Source organism: Neovison vison, chromosome X (genome assembly GCF_020171115.1).
Source record: "Neovison vison isolate M4711 chromosome X, ASM_NN_V1, whole genome shotgun sequence".
Lineage (NCBI taxonomy): Eukaryota > Metazoa > Chordata > Mammalia > Carnivora > Mustelidae > Neogale > Neogale vison.
The window spans coordinates 125,018,082-125,038,949 of record NC_058105.1 but is presented as its reverse complement, the minus strand read 5'-3'; the positions used below and the strand labels follow the sequence as shown (position 1 = coordinate 125,038,949).

Genomic DNA, 20,868 nt, shown 5'->3' with positions numbered 1-20,868 from the left:
GAGGTGGCATCCTGAGAAAGACTCGACCAGCCGTGGCCGACTTGGGAGAGGGAGGCAGCTGGAGAAGCCAAGAGAACACATTTCCTCCCTAGGGCCTCCAGGGGGGAGGCCGCCTCCTGACGCTTTGGTTTTAGGTCTGTGAAACCAAGCTGCACCGGTGAGCTCCACACCTGGAAGATAATACACGTGTGTTGTTTAAAGCCACCAAGTTTGTTGTGACTTGTTACAGCGGCAAAAGGAAACAGATACAGTCTGAAGCGGGTCTGCTAGAGAACCGAGAGGGAGGCGGGAAGGGGAGCGGCCGGAGCCGGTCTCTGCGCTCCGACTGGAGAGGCCACGCGTGGCTAGCGCGACCCTGGCAGGTGTGTTTGCTCATCCTCATTTTGAAGATTGGAAAATGGAGGCCCAGAGAGAAACAGAAGGGCTCATCCAGGGTTTCACGGCAATAAATGGCTCTCTTGGAGTTGGCACTGACTGAGATGGTCCATGGCCACTTTCTAAAGAGCCCTGCAGGATGCGACAGGCAGATGGGCTCCGAAAGAAGCCAGCGTCGGTGCCGTCCATCGTTCTCTCACTTCTCGCGGACCAACTCCGGTAAGACTGGCCCGCAGACCGTGTTCATTCCCTCAGCCAAGGCCAAGGAGAGCCGTTCATTAAGGGGAGACTCTGCATTGGGAATCTCTGTGAGGGGGGCTTGAGGGCACCTCTCCTGGCTGGGGTTGCTCAGGTCAGGGGATGGTGAGGGGACACTGTGAGAGCATACTTTGCAGCATGGGGATAGTGGGTACCCCGCTTCTCAGTTCATCACTGACCATGTTTCCCCCGCTCCCCTGCATTCGGAGAATGCTATTAAACTTACCCCGTACTCCCTACCAGTGTGTTCCTCGAAAGTAAAGCACGCTTGTGCCGTATGGATTTACTCTGAGCGCTCAAGCAAGTGCACTGAAGATATCCCCAGAGAGTAATGAGAAAGGCCATCTCTTACTTCACTGTGTGCAGGAGGGTAACTCACTTTGGAAGTTGATGTTAAGTGCTTCCTGTGAGCTCATACTCATCCTTCACAATGAAGAGCAGAAAATTGGAACATACCTCAAGAGCTGACCCGAGGTCCTTGGTAGATGAATTATGATTTACTGCAAATGATGGAAGATGCCAGCGGGACGGAAAGTGGTGCCGACAGGGAGGCGAAGGGCACGGGGAAATATGCAAATAAAAAAAATCAGTGTATGAAATTGTATGTAGTATGATATCAGCTGTGGAAAAATGAGCTGTAGGACAAAGGAGAGAAAAACAAAAACATGAATCCAGGGGTCTGGGTTTTAGGTGATTTTATTCCTGTTCCCTACACTTGACTGTGGAGGTTCCACATTGACTTGGAGATACGGAGAAAGGCTTCGTATTCTTCAGACTTGCAAATGTACTTTGTGGACCCTTTCGAGGAAGATAATTATAAATACAGATTATGAGCTTTATAATAAACAGAGATGTTCCTTTCATCATAGTTCTAAAAATTGGGATATGATTCACATGTAGCACGGGACTCAACAGTTCAAGCATACAGTTCATTCGTTTTCTGCACATTCACATTGGCCAGGCATCACCACTGTCTCATGTCGGAACATTTCTGTCCCTCCCAGCAGAAGCCCTGTGTCTATTAGTACTCGCTCCCATCCCCTTTCCTCCAGGCCCTGGCAACCACCGGTCTACTTTCTGTCTCCGTGGCTTTGCCTATTCTGGACATTTCTTAGAGATGGAGCCGTGCAACACATGGCCTTCTGTGTCTGGTTTTTTTCGCCTGACACGGTGACTTCAAGGCCCGCTGGTGTTGGAGCCTGTGTTGGTACTCCGTTCTTTTGTAATGGTTGTGTAATATGCCGTTGTGTGGGTAGACTGTATTTTCCTGATCCACTCGTCAGTTGATGATGGCCTTTGGTTGTTTCCACCTTTTGGCTGTCGCGAGGAGTGCCAGTACGGACATTCGTCTGTGTGGACATAATGTTTTTCATTTTTCTTGGGTATGTACCTAGTTGTAGAATTACTGGGTCATATGGAAACTCAGTGTTTAACTGTTCTTTTTTTTTTTCCTTAAGATTTTATTTATTTGAGAGAGAGAGAGAGCGACAGAGAGAAACCATGAGCTGGAGGCAGAGGGAGAGAGATTCAGACTTCCTGCTGAGCAGAGAGCCCGATGCGGGGCTCGATCCCAGGACCCTGGGATCATGACCTGAGCCGAAGGCAGACGCTTAACCGACTGAGCCACTGAGGCACCCCAGTGTTTAACTGTTTTGAGAAATTTCTCCACTGTTTTCCAAAGCAGTGCTTATGAATGTTTTTATTAGCAGAGATTGGGAAGTAATGTAGGTGTGTCAACAATAGGAGAGCGCTTAGCTGAATTTTATCAATCCCCTTAAGCAGGCTGTTGGTAAAAACGCAAGCTCTTATTCCGAGATCACCTCCTAGGGCTCAAAGGCAGTTGAGACAGGGTAATTGTTCTCAAGGAGCTTAGCCTATTTAACTGTTCCAGGTGATCTTTACAGAGAATTTATGAGGGAGGCAGAATATTTAGGCCATAGTGTTAGGCCATCTCCAGGAATTTTGGAGGAGACGCAAGGTATGAATTAATCAGTATCCGTGTTAAAATGTTAAGTGGAAAAGACAGGATAGAACATTGTATATACTGTGTGATCATGATTATGTCAGAAAAAAAATTTAAAAGAACACAGAAAAAAGATGGAGGAGAATGCATCAAAATAGGAATGATGGTTGTATTTGAGTAGTGGTTTGAATGGACATTTTTCTCCTAGGTAGGTGTAGTTCCTAAACCCTCTAATGGAAACAGAAATGCCTGAGTTGCATGTGAGCGTGGGAAGAAGTTAGTTGGAAAAAATCCAACGTCAGATTTCTGGAGAGGGGTGCCTGGGTAGTTCAGTCGGTGAAGCCTCTGCCTTTGGCTCAGGTCACGGTCCCAGGGTCCTGGGATCGAGTCCTGCCTCAGGCTCCTTGCTTGGCAGGGAGCCTGCTTCTCTCTCTGCCCCTCACCCTGCACGTGCTCGCTCTCTCTCTCTCTCGCTCTCTCTCAAATAAATAAAATCTTAAAAAAAAAATTTCTGGAGAGATGAGGACTCAGGAATTTGGGCCGGCATACCTGTGAGTGGGGACAGAACCCCGGGCTTGCCTTGGGGAGGACTTGGAACAGCAGCCCTGGGCTTTGTGCCGCGTGGCCCTCAGCACTGTGCCACATGCTCTTGAGGAAGAGTCCTTGGTCACCATGTCTCCCCCCAGTTGGAGGGATGGCCACTAGCAGCACAAGGGGTCACGGGATCGTCCAGGAGGAAGCCCAGCACCGTGCTGAGGGTCCTGGTTGTCTCTGGCCGTGGATGGGATCTTGTCCAGGCGGCTTCTGGCCGCAGCCTAATGTGCAGGAATCCTGCTTTTTAGCCAGCAACAGCCAGAAAGCCCTCCTTGCTGAAAAACTAATACCCAAAGAACTCCACTGTTCCAGACTCCTTGCCCTTCTCACCATGAAAAGGGAACCAAGAGTTGTTCAGCTCTCGTCACCGAAGCAGTGTGATCAGATACCTTCGAAATCGGAACAGCTCATCTGAAGTGATTTACTGGTCACTGAAGCAATTGTTACCCACCAACACCTTTCTTGGGAGAAAAACATCATTTTGATATTGATACGGTTGCAGATGTTCTTGGTGGCCTGTGCTGAAGTCTTTGTCCCGTAAACATGTTGGAATGATAATTAGGACAATAAATGTAGACATTCTCAATGCTGTGATTGAAAGTCATGCCAAAATGTGTGTCTGCGCAATGAGGTTGCAGCTCTCTGGAATCTGATGGACTAATCGGACGGGCAGTGTGGATGTTTCTTCTAATGTTCTAGGATGAAGAAACCTTCTCTGTATTTCACTGCCTCCTAACAGAGGACAGCCTGGACTGTCAGCACAAATGTCCACTACAGTATCTGGTAGACTCGGAAGGGACGTGAGAGATTAGGATTTTATTGGTTACCTGTTGTTGCACCATGAATTACTGACATCTGGTGCCTTCAGATGACAGGGGGCACATGATTTCTGTCGTGCAGGAATTGAGAAGTTTATCTGGGTGGGCCTTGCTTGGGCCTCATGAGGCGGCGTGGTCAAGATGCTGCCTGGGGCGGCTGCCTTCATCTGAAGACTTGACTGCGGCTGGTGGGTCCGTGCTCGAGGCGGTTTACTCATGGGGCTGGCAGCTCGGTGCTGGCTGTTGGCACGAGGCCTCCGTTCTTCTCCACTGGGGTCTCTTCCTGGGGCTGCTTGTGTGAGCTCCCAACACGACTGCTGCTTTCCCCCAGAGCCGGCGATCTGAGAGAACGTGGTGGAAGCACAGTGTCTTTTATGACTCCCACCTCGGAGGCCACGCGCTGTCCTTTCCACGGTATCTGGGGCGTCACAGGCTCAACCCTATTCAGCGGGGAGGGGAGCACACGAGGCCGGGAGGAACAGGAGGCAGGAAGCGCCGGGGGCCCTCTCCGGAGCCGGCCGCCGTGGGGTCCTGCCGCAGGTGTACGTGTTTCACCGTGTGCTGGGTGAAGCCGGGGAGTGGGTGCTTGTGCTTCTCCTCTGTCCTCTGGACCCTTTGCTGCGTTCGGCCTGCCCAAGCGATCCCTATATTGGCCTCCTTGTTCACCACTTCTGTCCTTTGGGAGCTGGAACACTTACTTCATCGCTGAGCATGTTGAGACGACAGTCAGGTGAGAAGATGGGCTCAGAGTGTGGGGCGCTGGGGCTCGATGAGCCCAACAGCAAGGACTTGGTAACTTCTCTGTGGGCGTAGAGACCCTGCTTCTGGTGTGAGCTGGACCGTGACAGCCGTGCCCTCTCATCGGGTGGCTTTGTAGTACAGATTCCTGGGTAACCGTGCAGACTCTGTGCTCTGTCTGGAGAGAGTAGAATCTGAAACATACAGCTTCTGTATCGAGCCCAAATAAAATTCACCGAGGGGCGCCTGCGTGGCTCAGGGGGTTAAAGCCTCTGCCTTCAGCTCAGGTCATGATCTCAGGGTCCTGGGATCGAGCCCCACATCAGGCTCTCTGCTCAGGGGGAGATTGCTTCACCCCCCACCCCCGCCTGCCTCTCTGCCTACTTGTGATCTCTGTCTGTCAAATAAATAAATAAAATCTTTTAAAAAATTAAAATTGAATTCACCGAGACAGTAGACGTGTCCTTTTGTTCATTTTTGGAACGCCAAGTATGGAAGTGTTATTAGAATTACCTGCATTGGGACGCCTGGGTGGCTCAGTTGGTTAAGCAGCTGCCTTCGGCTCAGGTCATGATCCCAGGGTCCTGGGATCGAGTCCCACATCGGGCTCCTTGCTCGGCAGGGAGCCTGCTTCTCCCTCTGCCTCTGCCTGCCTCTCTGTCTGCCTGTGCTCGCTCGCTCTCTCTCCCTCTGTCTCTGACAAATAAATAAATAAAATCTTTAAAAAAAAAATTACCTGCATTGTTTATTGGATCAAAAATTGAAAATAGGAGCTCAAAATCATTTTGTAACAGTTCTGAATTACGAAGTGAATTGGGCTCAGTAGGGCAGGAAGGTCAGGTTTCCCACCTCTGCTGATGAGATGAGGTCATAGATGTGAACATGCTTAAAATGTTCTTTTCTCTAAGCTTATTATTTTTTTTCCTCGAAGCTTCTGTGTGACTCTAGAATGGCAGAATCTATGTGACTGTAAATAGCAGAGATGTGCTCAGGACTCCGTTTACCTTAAAATAGCACTGTTCTTGTTGTGGTTCGGTCCCCTTCGGGACTGGACTCACGCACAAGACCCTGCTGTTACCTGCTGGACTTGGACTGTGCTGCCCTTGCGCCCTTCACAGCCCGAGGAGGACTCCTGCCGTGGACGGGGGGGGTGGGGTTTGTGGATGGGGTGGGTGGTGGGCGGGGTTGCGGATGGGGCGGGTGGCGGGCCGTGTGCTCATCATGTGAGGTCATGCAGTTCGGAGTGCTTCGTATTTGGTGGGCTGTCGGCAGCAGATTTCACCTTCGGCATTTTCCTGTTTTGGTATTGACTCTAATGTCTTAGAACTATTTGTAAAATGAAGATGAGTTATAATCTGCCATTCTGATGGTGTTTACTGGCTTCTAAATGCTCCTGGGAGGGACAGAGGCTGGTTGTCCAACCAGTTTGGGGAAATAACATGTTCCGTGTTCATACCGGTCTTGTGAGGTTTGGCTGTGGTTGCGGTATCTTGCTTTCCTGGGGCCGGGGACTTGAACAGAAGATGGGGAGGACTGAGTTAGTGAAATTTAGGTTGTCAGATTCCCGTGCATACCGGTCAGTGTGCATTTATAGAGACAGCCGAGGAGAGAGCTGCCCAGACTCAGACAATTATAGGGCGTGGCCTATTTTATACAACAGCTGTCTTGTCAATCAATGTGATGGTGGGACGTGGCGGAGGGAGAGGTGCTCCCTAAAGACACCCATCTGGAAACCCTTTATCTGTGTCAAGCTGAGGTTTCCTTAGTCACGTATGCTTCAAAGGGAGAGGTCTGTAGACAATGGGCTTTTGTTGTTTTTCTCCAGAAAACAAAAAGGACCCTTTGCGATCTCAGACTCTTACAGTCTAAGGACCAATTGGTACCTCCTTGTCTGGGGGCCGGGTGCGCTGCGCTTTTTGTCTTTGGTCAGTGGTAAATGTTTAGCTCCTTAACTGATGACCTCTGGTAGATGAAACTCACCAGTGTTTTCGATAGATTCACGCTGTCCTGCCTGGAAACAGACCCCGGGGGCAGGGGCCGGGGGGTGATGTGGGGTGGGGACATGTGTCAGGGAACGGGAACAAACCACGGCTGTTCTGTTGCAGAGGGTTCTAACACCGTCACCCCGTTAAACGTACTGCTTGGAAGAAGATGCTCCTTTTACCTGTTTTGTAACTGTCCATATCTATTTTCGCTGCTATTTAAAGTTGCACTTTGAGCTAGGAATGCTTTTAACTGCAAGTGTACTGATATTGTTGCTGAGTATTATTCAGGCAAAGCCAGTGAATTAATTTCCCAACTAAGTAGTTGGAGCAGAAGCAGTCACTTAGATGAGATAATATCTAATTTCGTATTAAGACCTAATTCTAGAGTCGATTCAGCAAACTTAATGAAATTGACCTTTCACATTGGATCTCTTGATTTTATTTTGCAGGATAACAAAGCCATTGACCTTTGCCGATTGTGTTGGGGATGAACTTCCTTTAGGATGGGAGACGGTATACGATAAACAAATTGGAATTTATTACATGGACCACATAAATAGTAAGTAGACTCCCACATTTGAGTTCTATGTGAATGAGTTTTCATGTTGCTCTCCAAGATGCCAAGAATTCTCTTTGTAGGGCTAAGACCGTCGTTACTATCCACTGCAGCACTAAGCTGGATTTTACTAACGTAACCTGAGGTTGTCTGTTGTGGGGTTCTTCAAAAAGTGAAGCCGTTGTGGGACACCTTACCTGTGTGTTGCCCAGGACTGGACGGAATATGTTTAGTGGAGGGTTTTAATGCCTAGTAAAAGGAATACATTTCCCAGGTGGTCTAGAAATAGAAATATCTTTCCTAATGAGAAGGTTATTTGTTGCAAAGCGGAGCTTACGAGTTCCTGGAACAATAAATGCCCCAGTGATTCCCTTAACTTCATTTTGTCTTACACATTCAGTTTCAACCTTAACATACCAGCCCTTTTTGATCTTTGTGAAGGGAGAAAGCCGGGTAGACTGCAGCTAAAATAATACAGTGGGTCCTGAGCACGCCGGCTTTCTTGGAAGAATTGGGTAGAGCTGTGGCTCTCGACCAGGGATGATTTTGCTTCCCAGGACCACTTGGCAACGTCTGGAGGCATTTTCTGTTGTCACGTCCGGGAGAGGAGCTGGTGGCATCTCGTGGGCAGGGCCTCGGCCTGCTGCCGAACTCCGTGTGCAGCTCGGGACAGCCCGCCACAGAAGACGAGCTGCCGCCCGAATGGCCGAATGGCCGTGGGGCCGACCTTGGCACCCTGGTTCACAGGCTCCGTTCTGCTCTCTGCCCCTCCCTCTTGGCTTGCCGCCCCGTTATCAGCCTTCCCGGTCCCACTGGGGGCTCCCTTCCCTCTCAGATTCCCACGTTTGCATTCACTCCCATTTTCATGCCAGCTATGCTCAGTGTTTCTGTCGTTTTCATTTTTCACTCCCGGCGACATGAAGTGTGGCTTCCCCTCCGCGCGCTTTCTGTCTCTCAGTGTATGCAGGGCAGGGGAGGCTGGGGGTCCCGAGGCCGCACAATGCCCGCCATGGGAGTGATCTGAAGTTCTTTCCTCACGCCAGTCCCACGGGCCCTCCCGTCCCCTCAGTGCAGGCGACCCAGGTTGGTGTCTTTGGGGCTGATTCCTGCATTGGCACTTCCTAGCCAGCCTCCCGAGTCGGTGCTCAGAAACCTGAATGGCAAGACTTCCGTTCTCTGTCCGGGGCAGTGGGATATCTGACACCGGCGGTCAGCCTTGCACTTGATGGCGGCCCTGACCCGAAGACTGGGCAGTGGGGAGAGGAACCGCCCCGGCTCATCGGCCTTCCCAGGCGGTTGTCTAAGGGGCAGGAGGGCTTCTGGATAAATCCTCCAGCCACTGGGCAGAGCGCGGTGGTCAGCGAGGCTCCCGCCGAGGCCGCCCTCCCTAGTCCAGCTGACCTCATGCCTCACGACTGAGTGTGTTCGAGGCATCTTGCTGTCCGGGCCTCCCTTCCCGGCTACCGGTGGGCAGCTCCCGTGGGGGACGGCTGCTGCCCTGTGGGCCTGGGCACATGTGTGCCTGGGCTTCACCCCTAGGCTTCGGCCTCTCCGAGACCGGGTGGTGGTACTGACTGAAAGGCGGAGGCATCTGCCTTACACAGCCTTTCTGGAAACTCTGCCTGCCACTGAAGCCGTGGACTGTTCCGGCTTGTAAAACCAAGACTCGTCCCTCTGCACCTGCCACTTTGCTGTGGGCGTTCCTTGCTCACCTGTTTGCTGTAACAGGGAATGTTCCAGAGCGCCTCTCTGTGCTGGCCACTCTTTGGGCTCTGGGGACCCAGGGAAGTGAGACCCAGCGTCTACCCTCAAGGAGTTCACATAATACTCTAGACGTGCCCATGAACCCAAAAACTGAGTAATCACCAAGGACTTTGTTCCAGCCACTGAGTATAAGCGGGATGACTCAGCACTGTGGGTGATAAAGACATCAGAGAACGCAACTCCCTCTCTCTTTTTTGGGGGGGACAAGAAAGGTTATTGTTGTAATAAAATGTATGTGGGGGCCAAACACTGCATTCCAGAAAACTTGCTCCCGAGAACCCAAGCCTTCATAGCACAGCTTGAAAACTCTCTGAAGGCCTGACCCTGAGGAGTCAGACGTTAAATTAGAACTGTGCAGGTCGACCAGAGGGACCCTGGGTCGACCGCCTTCGAGGCCCCCAAGAGCCTCCAGTGTGCTGGCCAGCATGTAGGCCACGTCCGCGGGCCACGGCGGGCCTCAGGGCTGTGTACATGGCAGTGGCTCTGGTGGCCACAGCCGTGACTCTGCCCCGCCCTGGCCCACGGAGTTTGAACTGGGGCTAGCTCAGAACCCTGACTGTTGTTATATTTGGTTTCTTATTTCCTGGTGAGACCTTGGAGGCCTGGAGGGGCTTTCCAGTGCGGACCTGGGGTGGCAGTGTGAAGGGGGTAGGGGATGTCGGCGGAAGGCAGTTCAAAGGGAGGACATCCTTGAAACATCCTAGCAAGCACTCGTGTGTGTGTGTGTGTGTGTGTGTTTGTGTGTGTGTGTGTGTCTATAGTAAAGAAAACATGACATTCCTTTCTCAACCACTTTGAGGTGAAATCTACAGAACGTAAAATTAAGCCTTTTGAATTGTGGAGTTTGGTGACATTTGGTGTGTTCTGTGTTGTACGCCCACTATCTGTGTCTGGTTCCAGAACACGTCATCGCCCCGAAGTCAAACCTGGCACCCATGAGCAGTCACTCCCCGCTCCCCTCCAGCCTCCCAGCCCCTGGCTGCCGGGAAATCTCCTTTCTGTCTCTCTGGATTTGCTTCTTCTGGACATTTCGTAGAGACGGAGTCATACAGTATGTGGCCTTTGGTGTCCGACTTCTTTCACTGTACGATGCGTGTGAGGCTCTTCGTGTTGTAGCGTGAAGCGGGACTTACTCCCCGTCACGGCGGACTGCCCCGCCTTCGTCTGGGCCGACCACGCTTTCCTGGTCCGCCCGCCAGCTGCTGGAGTCAGGCTCGTTTCTGCCTTTGGCTGCTGTTAGAGGGCTGGTCCCGCGAACGGAACTAAATGTACGGGCGCGCGTGCGTGCGTGAATGCGTGTGAAGACCTAACCAGCTTTAGGAACTGGGTTGTGAGTGAGGTAGCATCCCATCTAGCAAACAAAGGAGAGCTCCTGGGTACATTTTAAAAGAATTATGTTTCTTTCTTTCTCTCTTTCCAAATTTTATTTAACTTCTGGTAAGTTAACATAGAGTGTGTTGCGTATTTATTTACAGTTTGGGCTGGGGGAGTCGTGCCGGCATGTCTCCGAGCTCTCCCTAATTTCGTCGGGGCTGCCTGCGCCCGCCTCTGTTTACCAGCACGTCATCGTTGCGGCGGCCGCCGTGGCCCGGGCTCTCTAAGCTTGGAGCGGACACGCGGCTTCGCTGTTTTTACTTCCTGGAGGCAGCACTTGAGTTGAAATCTCCCCCAGGAGCTCTGTTGTGGTGCAGGAGGGGAGCCTTCTCCGAGTCTGGCTGTGTGGCCCGTTTGCTCAGTCTGCCACCTCAGGGTCAGGACCAGCTTTCGGGCACGTAGTCCCCTGCGTGTGGAGCAGACTGCCCCGTCCATTCCGCATTCAGTGAGCTTGCGGCCAACAGTCCGATTGCTTCTGGCTCTCTGGTGACTGAAAGGTTCCGAGACTGGAACGCTGACCGAGGCCGTGTGCCTGTCTTTGAGGCGCTTGGGAGTGTAGGGGGGAGGCAGAAACACGGGAGCAGTTATGTGCCCGGCGGTGAGCACAGCAGTCCTCCCCATCGCATAGAGGTATACCTGCTTGTGGGGGCCGAGGGGGCTTCAAAAAGGAGGTGCTTTCACAGAGGGTCTTGGAAGACAGTAGGGCTTCCCGGGGGGGCAGAAGAGGACAGAAGCAGCAGCACTTCGGAAAAACTTGTCCTGGGGAAGTGACAGAACGGACTTAAGCTGGGGAGCTAGTTCCAGGACTCCTACGTCACGTGGAGGTTGTTGCTTTAAAAGACACTCGTGGCCTAAGGAATTGTGAACAGAGTTACGAGGACGAACTTGGTGAGCGCACTGAGCGTGGCCTTTGGTGGGATGCGGCGGGCAGCCCGTGTGGTTCTGGAGAGGGGTCCCGCGGGTCTGAGTGAACTTAGGGGAGCGGGAGTGAAGGGTATGTCGCCAGTCATTATTATATGTAGGGGCAGAAATCACCCGTTCTTGATGACCCATATGGAATGTTCTGGGTGAGGGAGAAGAGCAGGCGTTCTCTGAGGATGAGTCCCAGGTGGGCTGAGCAGGTACATGCAGATGCTGCTGCTCGCTTCGAGGAGGGAGGCGGGGGGCGCCTGGGTGGTTCAGTGGGTTAAGCCGCTGCCTTCGGCTCAGGTCATGATCTCAGGGTCCTGGGATCGAGTCCCGCATCGGGCTCTCTGCTCAGCGGGGAGCCTGCTTCCCTCTCTCTCTCTGCCTGCCTCTCCATCTACTTGTGATTTCTCTCTGTCAAATTAATAAATAAAATCTTAAAAAAAAAAAAAGAAAGAGGAGGGAGGCGGAAGGAGAAGCACGTGATGCCGCTGCCCCTGCGGTGCTTCCAGTTTTGGTGAAGAGGGACACTGCGAGAACGAGTTCCACTGTGGATGAACGACTCAGAATGGCTCTGGGTCCGTCCAGGTGGCGCCGCATCTAGGGGGCAGTGGGGACAAAAACTGGAGCCCAGGAGAGAGCCTGGGGCCAGAGGGAGGCATGAGCCTCCCTTGCAGAGTGAGGAAGCTGGAGGGGGGCAGGGGCGGGTGTACAGGTGGGACGAGAGGACGTTGGCAGGTGCCACAGGTGGGCTGCAGGCCCGGTGCCGAGGCAAGGACGAGGGGCCCAGCCTGGGTCAGGGGGCGCGTCCCGAGCCACAGAAGTCAGCGAGAAGGTTGGAAATAGCCACCAGTTTGACCGAGACCAGCTCATTTGGTTTCGTGTCCACCCATGTGCGCGCGCAGTGTGAGCGGTTGTGTGGCGGCGTCTTGGGCCCGGCTGCAGCCAGCGTCTGCACGGCCGTCGGGGCTCCTGCTCCTCTCAGCCGCGCCCGTGCGGACGGAAGGCGTGCGTCCCGCGCTCCAGGAGGCTTCGTGGCGCAGAGGCTCCCGCGGCGCGCGTGCTGGCGATGAGCGACGTCCGCGTCTTCTCGTCGCGGGGCTGCGGGAAGGCGGCCAGCCGGAGGGTTTTACTGGGAAGCCGCTCACGCGCGCCCTTTCCGTTGCAGAGCTCACGCAGATCGAGGACCCCCGCGAACAGTGGCGGCGCGAGCAGGAACGGATGCTGAAGGAGTACTTGATCGTGGCCCAGGAGGCGCTCAATGCCAAGAAGGAGATCTACCAGATTAAGCAGCAGCGGTTCGAGCTGGCGCAGGAGGAGTACCAGCAGCTGCACAGGCTGTGCGAGGATGACAGCCGCTCGCACGCCAGCTGTGAGTCCCCGCCTCCCGGGGCGCCCCCGCGTGTCGCCAGAAAGCCCCCCTGCCCCAGCCCCCTCTAGGTCACCCGCACACACCGCGCTTGACTCGGGCGAGGCCGACTCCCGGGGTGTCTAAGCATGTACTCTTAGGGAGGGGGCCCTCTCAGTTTTAGAGGCTGCCGTGTGCGGACCTCTGAAGCAGCAGCGGGTGCTCCGGTGTCGGAGGAACCCGCTCCCCTCTCAGAAGCCCAAGCGTATTGTTACGGACGCAGCCAGTCACCGCTGGAGCCTGTCCCCTCCCCACAGAGTTGTCACACTGAACCGCCCGCCAGGGTTCACAGGACCGTGACTGTTGGGGGTGCCACTGAACCTGGCAAGAACGCGTGGGGGTGCTACCGCTAGGTCTGTGTTACAATGGCCTAGGTCCACTTGAGACGCGGACAGATTTACCTGGGACATGACTGCCACCGTGCCAGGGATTTGGCTCTGGTGACGCAGCCTTGAGCATTAAAGACACGGTCAGAGCTTTACTCTGTGTTGCAAGTCAGAATGGAGTTAAGGCCGAGGAGCTAGAGGTCTTTCTTTTTGCACCTGCTGTTGAAGGCGAATATGCCTTTCAAGCTGTGGGGAGGAGAGGGGTGCGTGTCCCCCGTAACAGGAACGGAAGAGCGTTCTGCTGTCAGTGTGCCCTGACAGAAGGTCAGGACTTGGGTATAATGGTATGTTGTTTCCAGGTCGTCTTACCTCTTGTTCTTCAAATATAGGTAACTGCTAGATTTTTGTGGTTTTTGGTTTAAGTGTCCATCAGAATGCAGTGCTCAGCTCAGTGCTAAATTTTTAGAGTCTGGTTTCTTATCTCTAGTTTCTTTTCTTACACTGTCTTTCTCCGATTCTTGTATCAGGCCTCACAGAATGAATTGGGAAGTGTTGCCTCCTCCTCTCTTTTCAGAAAGAGTTTGTGTGGGATTGGTATTTGCTTGAACTTGATAGAATTCACCAAAAAAGCCATCTGGACCTTGAGTTCCTTGTGGGAATGTTTGTAACTATAAATTCAATATCTTTAATAGATACAGGACTATTCAGATATTCTGTTTCTTGAATCAATTTTGGTATTTGTGTGTTTCAAAGAATTTGTCTATTTCATCTAATCCAAAAGTCTGTAAACTTTTTTTTTTTTTTTTTAAAAGCAAGTCTTAGAAAGTAAATACTTTAGGCTTTGTGGGCCATATGGTCTCAGTGGCAACTACTCAACCTGTCTTCATAGTGCAAAAGCAGCGAGAGACAATACATAAACCGATATGTGTGGCTTGTTCTGATCAAAGTGTAAACACAGGTAGCAAGCCCGATTTGGCCTGCAGGGAATTTGCAGACTGCTGATCTAAGTTGTCAAGTTTATAAAGTTGTTTGTAGAATTTCCTTACCCATTCTTTTAGTATCTAGACACTCTGAGGTGGTGTCCTGTCTTTCATTCTAAATGAATACTAAATACTAAATACTAAAAATTTGTTTGTTTGTTTTCTGAATCAGTGTAGCTAAACTTTTGTTGATTGTATTTATCTTTACAATAAACTGGCTTTGGTTTTTTTTTTCTTTTCCCATTTCTTGTCCGCTTCTATTTTATTGATTTCTCTTCTTTATTATTTTCTTCCTGCTTCTTAGTTTGGCTTTACTCTGTTCTTCCTTTTCTAGCTTCATAAAGTAGAAACTTAGATCATTGATTTTAGGGCTTTCTTACTTCCTCACATAACCTCTGAAGGTAGGACTTCTTCGTTAAGTGCAGCTTTAACTACCTGCCACAAATGTTGGTATTTTTTCAGTCAATTCAAAATGGTTTCCCATGTCCTTTGTAGTTTTTCTTTTGAGCCATGGGTTCTTTAAAAGTAAGTTGTTGGGACTTTTTAAAGATGTCATGTTGATTTCTAATTGAATTCTGCTGTAGTCAGAAACTACACATGTAAGATTTCAGTCTTTGGGAATCTACGATTTAGCGCCCGGCATTTGGTCTCTCTCAGGGGACTTATGGGATTAGAAGCCCATGGACTTGGTACCTCGAGGTCACACCTAGCTGTAGTGGTGGCTTATAACTTTCTGAGAGCATATGGTTAGGGATTTGGAGCCTTTTAGAAAGTGCCTTGATAGAAGCTGGCTTGAACCATAGGAAGTTATTTTTGTAGCTTCAGAAGGACTGCATACTGGTGGTCTCATGTGAGTTTGCCTACTAGAATGTCTCTTCCCAGTACCCTTTAGGGACCTTATCTGTCTCCTGGTTGGGTTTGGTTAGGTCTCCAAAGGCTCTTCCATTGGTTTTTCTAAGACTGGAATGTGAGAAAGACATAGCAGAACAATTTGGCAGGAAGTTTCTTGCCAGTGAACATGGCCCTAGTGTTGACTTGAGAGTCTGACACGCTCACCAGAATCCCGACCAGCCTAGAGGTCTCTGTACACATAGTCTCTGCATCCACTTGTCTGAGTGGCCTCGGGGGCCAGACTGGGCCTGCCTGTTTTCACGAAGGGTGGGAGACGCAGGTGGATTTTGCTGGGGCCCATTGGCTCATCTGGGGAAAGACTCTGAATGGGATCTAGGACTTAACTCTGAGTGCTTTACCGAAAGGTTGCTGCTGTCTGTCCCTGGGGTTCCAACCAAGCTTTCAGCTTGCCATTTAACCTGAACTACCCATTACGATGAGGAAAGCTCTGTTCGATGACTCAGAGGAATTCTTTCTGGCCGCACGGGTCTCCCTCAGCCCAGATTGCTGTCAGGGCTAGTCCTCTAAAGCAGGGAGGCGCCTCCGTGCTCCGGGACTGGGAACAGAATAACCCTTGGACGCAGTTCGCATTACTTCCTTCATCGGCAATGACTTGAAGCAAAAAGAGCCAGGATTCAGTGGGCTAGTGTTATTATCTCTGCATTGTTGGGATTGCAACGTTCTGAGGTCCATGAGGCCGTCTGTCTTTGCTGTACACATGAGAAACGGTATCGGGAAGGCTAAGTTACTTCTTCAAGGTCACATACCCAGTAAATGGTAGAACTTGGCCTTGAACCGAGGCCTGTGTGTATGTGTGGCCTTCGATGCCTTGTACTGTGTCCTAGACATGGGAGAGGCAGCACCTAAGAGCTAATCGTGTTTTTGAAACATGTTGCCTTCCTGTTGTTTGAGTAATCCGGAAATAAAGACCTATTATAAACAGACAAGTCACCTGGCAGTTTTGAAACTAAAAGGGGCAAGTGGAAGGCAGAGCACTATCTACTTCTGAGCACCTGCTGTTGGTATATACTAAATGTCGGGGACACGATTTATCCCTAACGGCTGATTGTAGGGAAAAATAAGACCGTGATGGTGAACAGAGGAATGAACTAAAACAGCCATTTTTAGGGGTGCCTGGGTGGCTCAGTGGGTTAAGCTTCTGCCTTCGGCTCAGGTCATGATCTCGGGGGCCTGGGATTGAGCCCCACATTGGCTCTCTGCTTGGTGCGGAGCCTGCTTCCCCTGCTCCCTCTGTCTGCCTCCCTGTCTACTTGTGATCTCTCTCTCTCTGTCAAATGAATAAAGAATTAAAAAAAAATAAAACAGCCATTTTTGATACTGAGCAGAAGGGGGAGGGTGGGAGGAAGGGATGTGCATTTCTCCCACACCCTTCACAGATTTTCCCCGGAGTTATGGAAATCACCAGAATAAAACTCCATTCACTGGGGAGAAAAGATTTTGTGTCAATATTGGGCCATCTGGTATCTAAGAATATCCACGCCTTGACCTTTTTAAATTTTATTTTATTTCATTTTTTTTGTCCCTGAGCAAAGCAGATTCAGATGCTGGCTGGATTTGAGCATACATGTCCCCACGAGACCAAGAACCCTATTCTGCTGTATTTCTGGCGGCTGCTTGGTACCCAGACCAGTTTTCTGCTCTGTAGAGCACGGGCACAGAGCTTCTCGGGAGCGGATGCACTCTGACGCGCACCCACTACTTCCCTGCAGCTCGCTTTGTGGTGTTCTCGCACTTTCTTCACGTGTTATCTTGTGTTGTGTTGCTGGCAAAGGAGGTTTATTAAAGCTGTTGTAGTGAAGGAATTTATTGCAGCTTTCAGGAGCACTACAAAAATGGAAAACTGAAGTACTTCCTGACAGTTGGAGACCTTTGTGTTTCTTGACCTGGTTGGTCCCGTTTGTACTGGCTTGGCATTAAGTCCTTTTCTTTACGCTTTTCTTGATGGGTGTTATTCCCCCACCCCAAAGGAGAAAGAAAAATGAGGGGGGACCGCATTAACTTGTTAACATTTGCTCATATCTCGAGGTGGAAAGAGGGAAGTCTTTTTCTTTTTCTTTTTTTTTTTTTTTAAATTTTTTTTATTTATTTGTCAGAGAGAGAGGGAGAGAGAGCGAGCGAGCACAGGCAGACAGAGAGGCAGGCAGAGGCAGAGGGAGAAGCAGGCTCCCTGCCGAGCAAGGAGCCCGATGTGGGACTCGATCCCAGGACGCTGGGATCATGACCTGAGCCGAAGGCAGCTGCTTAACCAACTGAGCCACCCAGGCGTCCCGGGAAGTCTTTTTCTTTCTTTAAATTTATTTTAAAAATTTGTCTCCCAGTTCTATGTGTTTGTTTATTTCGTATAGTGAGCTGATTCCTCATCTAGAAGAAGATACCCTGCTTTCTGCATTGTTACGCGGTCTTCTCTTTGCCTTTTCCACTGAATACGTTTGTTGTGTCCGAAGCTTTCATTCTGGAGCTAATCGTTCAGTTTTCCTGAGAACCTTTAGCTTCTGGATGCATTTGGATGAAGCCTGTGACCATTTGCAGGGTCAATTATAGTCTAATCCACAGGTCAGCAAATGTTGTATGGCCTCTGGGCTGACTCTTGTCCACTCTGGCTGTTTATAAATAAAGCATTATTGGAACACAACCACATGCCCTCACTTACCTATTGCCTATAGTAGCTACGGCAGCAGAGTTGAGAACGAGGCAGAGACTGTGTATGGCCCACGTCGCTGTAAGTATTTACTGTTTGGCCCTTTGCAGAGAAAGTTTCCCAACACCAGGTCTAGACCAGTAGCTCGGAACTCTGGCTACAGGGTATAGTCGCCTGAGGGGCTTTTAAAAACTGCTGCCTGGGGCGCACTCCCAGAGATTTTGATCTGCTTGGCTTTGGGTGGGGCCAGGCCTTTTTTGGTAGAACTTCCAGGTGATTCCCAGCATTGGGAATCCAGTAGTCTGGATTGACTTGTGATGGTGTCTTCCAGCAGCAGGCGCCTGACTTCGTTTCCCTGGCTCTTAGGAACTACCCGAAGTCTGCACCAGAAGTCTGTCTCTTCAGATAGTTCGGAGAGTTGGCCTAAGGTCCCGTGAGAAAGTGCCGACCCTCCCTGAATTCCTCGGTTGGGTGGTGAAGCTGGACCTTATCAGTTCTCAGTTTGGCCGGCATTCTTTCTGACGCTTTACGCCCATCCCACAAAGACTGTCTTGCCCCGGTTATCCCCACAGAGGGTTTCTCCCCTTCCGTCTAGGTTAGGGTCATGGCCACAGTCCATCCATTCAGCCCTCTGTTTTCCTTCCTGCAAGCATGTTGGAGCTGGCAGGAGGAGAATGGGTCACGCAGCATTTTTCACAGGTATTAGTTGGCAAGACTCAGCCTCGAAGGTGCTTGTGGAGCGTACGTGTCTGTTGAGAAGTAACCCCCTAGCCTGCCCCAGAGAACATTTCCGAGCGAATTCTTGGTTTGAATTTGGTGGCATCTTGTGTTACTTCTGCGGGGACCTCTGAGTGGGCCTATTTAATTTTTTTCTTCCATTGCTTATGGCGCCTTTAAAAACAAATGTCATGCCCTCCGTGGGCCTGGGTTGTGGACATGCGTGCCTTTGTTGCTGCTTTGGTAATTAGTACCTGTCAGCATGGGAGCTGTCGGGGCTTGCCAGCCTTTCTGCAGCCGTTCTCTTGGCTTCCTTGAGCCCTCCCTGCAGTGCTGACCCCTGGAGGCGCACACCCGGTCCTAAGGCGCAGTGTGCCCTGAGCACATCTTTGGGGAAGGACTGCTGGTCTTCTAAAGCATGTCGTCGCCCCCCTCGGGTGACCTCAGGTTCTCACAGCACAGAGGAGGCCTGTGTGGAACAGAGCAACAGGGAGGCAGAGACAGACACACGAGCGTACATGTTTTCCCTTTTCCATACCCCATAAAATCCAAATCCAAAATCAGTTCTGGGGTCTGCAGCATCTCGAGGGCTAAGGACACAGGTGACAGTCACCTGTTGGACAGTCGGCCCTGGGGAGCCGGAAGTCGATGCCTGCGCCCGATGGGGAAGCGAGTCTGATTCAAGAACCTTGGGCAGCTGGCCCGCAGGAGCCCAAGCTTCAGACGGAAGTCCCTTTTTGACTCATGTAGAGCAAGTCACTACAAGCTTAGGCTTTGTCAAGTGGGGAGTGTAATCATCATTTCTCAGAAGATTTTTTTTAAAAAAGATTTATTTATTTGGGACGCCCAGGTGGCTCAGTTAGCTAAGCCTCTGCCTTCAACTCAGGTCATGATCCCGGGGTCCTGGGATCGAATCCCACATCAGGCTCCCTGCTCAGCAGGGATCCTGCTTCTCCATTGCTCTATGAGGCCATGGCTTTCCGGGCTCCCCCTCCAGGACTGGGTACACGCTGAGTCTCCGGGGGAGAGGTGCGTACCCGACAAGCTCAGGGTCCCGTTAGTTCGGCAGGGTAAGTGGGGGACAGTTGCTGTATTTGTCCAGCTCTGTGCTGTTGTTTCAGGTGTCCGCTTATTTTCCCTGTGGAATCGCAGAGGAATTTCGTGGCAATGATTTAAGACCGTGGTCACTGCTGTTTAACATTGCAGTTAACACCGCAGGGCTTGGGTGACGGGGCTCCTCTCTGCCCCAAGTGGAACAATCCCAGGTGATCGCTGTGGGCACTGTCTTCCTCGAAGGCAGGGTGACACACAGGGAGGTGAGGAGTCTGCGAGCCCGGCCCTCATTGGCTTCTTATCCGGGGCCAAGTGACAGTCCCTTCGGCTCAGGTCTGGGAAGCCTTTAAGGCCCAGGAGTTTGATGTAGAGATGTTACAGAAATGATTTCTAAATCTTCAGGGCTTTGTCCAAGGTGTGGCTTTCAGTGCTGCTCTTCCGTGAGGCGGAAGAGGCCGTCAGGACGGAAGCTGTAGGCCTGGACATAGATACTCATTGTCTAAGAAGGAAATCTGTTTTAGAAATATCTCACTCTGTGTCTTCAAGAGATTACGATTCTAAATCTAAGAACATTTGAGATCAAGTTGGCAATTGCTTGGTTCTTCCAGATGCTTATTTCTAGTAGATTCTGGTGGCTTGAAATTCTGACTGATAGGGACTTGAGTAGCCAATGTCTTCGAGAGCTTGTTTTAAAGAGGTGTCCAAACCGCTCATGTGAACGTCGGACTTGCTGTGTCAGCTGCCTGATGACTTGAGCCATCCTCTCCGTGACAAAGTCAGGAAATGGATTTGAGCTAGTCTCCGGCCACTGGCACCTAGTTATCCCAGTGACAGTCACCCTCCGGTCGCCGGATCACAGGAGTCTGGGAAAGAGGCTGGGCTGCAGCTGGGCCTTCTGAGCAGGTGACATGACGGTCAGGGCCCCGGAGGCAGGTCACACCAGGGCGGGGTAGCCACGGAGGAGGACAGGGCAGCGCCCCAGCGGTGAGGCCCAGGCTGGACCACGTGGTTGCTGTGCACAAGCTCGTGTCTTCTGGAGCCTAAGAGAAAGGAGACGGAAACAGCAAGAAAAAGCAGTGTGGGGAGGAGAATGGGGGCGCTTAGCCACAAGACGCAGCCACTCACCGCCTGAGCAGCTGGCTCACCGGCTCGGGCTCCCCGCTGGCCGCGCCACCGACAGTGGGTCCGCTGTGCCCGGCGCACAGCTCGGCAGCCCTCCGGCTCGCGTTCGCCCCCGCGTGCGGGCCCTGCACACTCACGATGCCGCAAGCCTTGCCAGGAGTTTGGACCCCAGAATGGATTCGTACCGCATGTACTATTTTCCTGGTGAGAGCAGTTTTCCAGACCACAACCCCCACCCCACCCCCGCCTGCCAAGTGTATCTGTGGTTTTTGACCCTAGTAATTTTGCAGTCGAAGTGAACACAGAGTTTTGTTTTACCGATAGCCATGGATTTTTCTCATGTGGAATCACGAAGGAAGGCCTCATGCAGAAATCCAACAT

At 51.4% G+C, this 20,868-nt stretch overlaps 1 protein-coding gene across 1 annotated transcript in view; it reads left to right on the top strand.

Annotated features, from left to right (window-relative positions):
- Window positions 1-20,868, top strand: part of WWC3 (WWC family member 3) — a 109,840-nt gene that overhangs the window by 32,562 nt on the left and 56,410 nt on the right. The window contains exons 2-3 of the mRNA XM_044236067.1: window positions 7,181-7,290; window positions 12,500-12,703. Of these exons, the coding sequence (XP_044092002.1) occupies window positions 7,181-7,290; window positions 12,500-12,703 (314 nt within the window). The remainder of the gene's footprint in view (window positions 1-7,180; window positions 7,291-12,499; window positions 12,704-20,868) is intronic.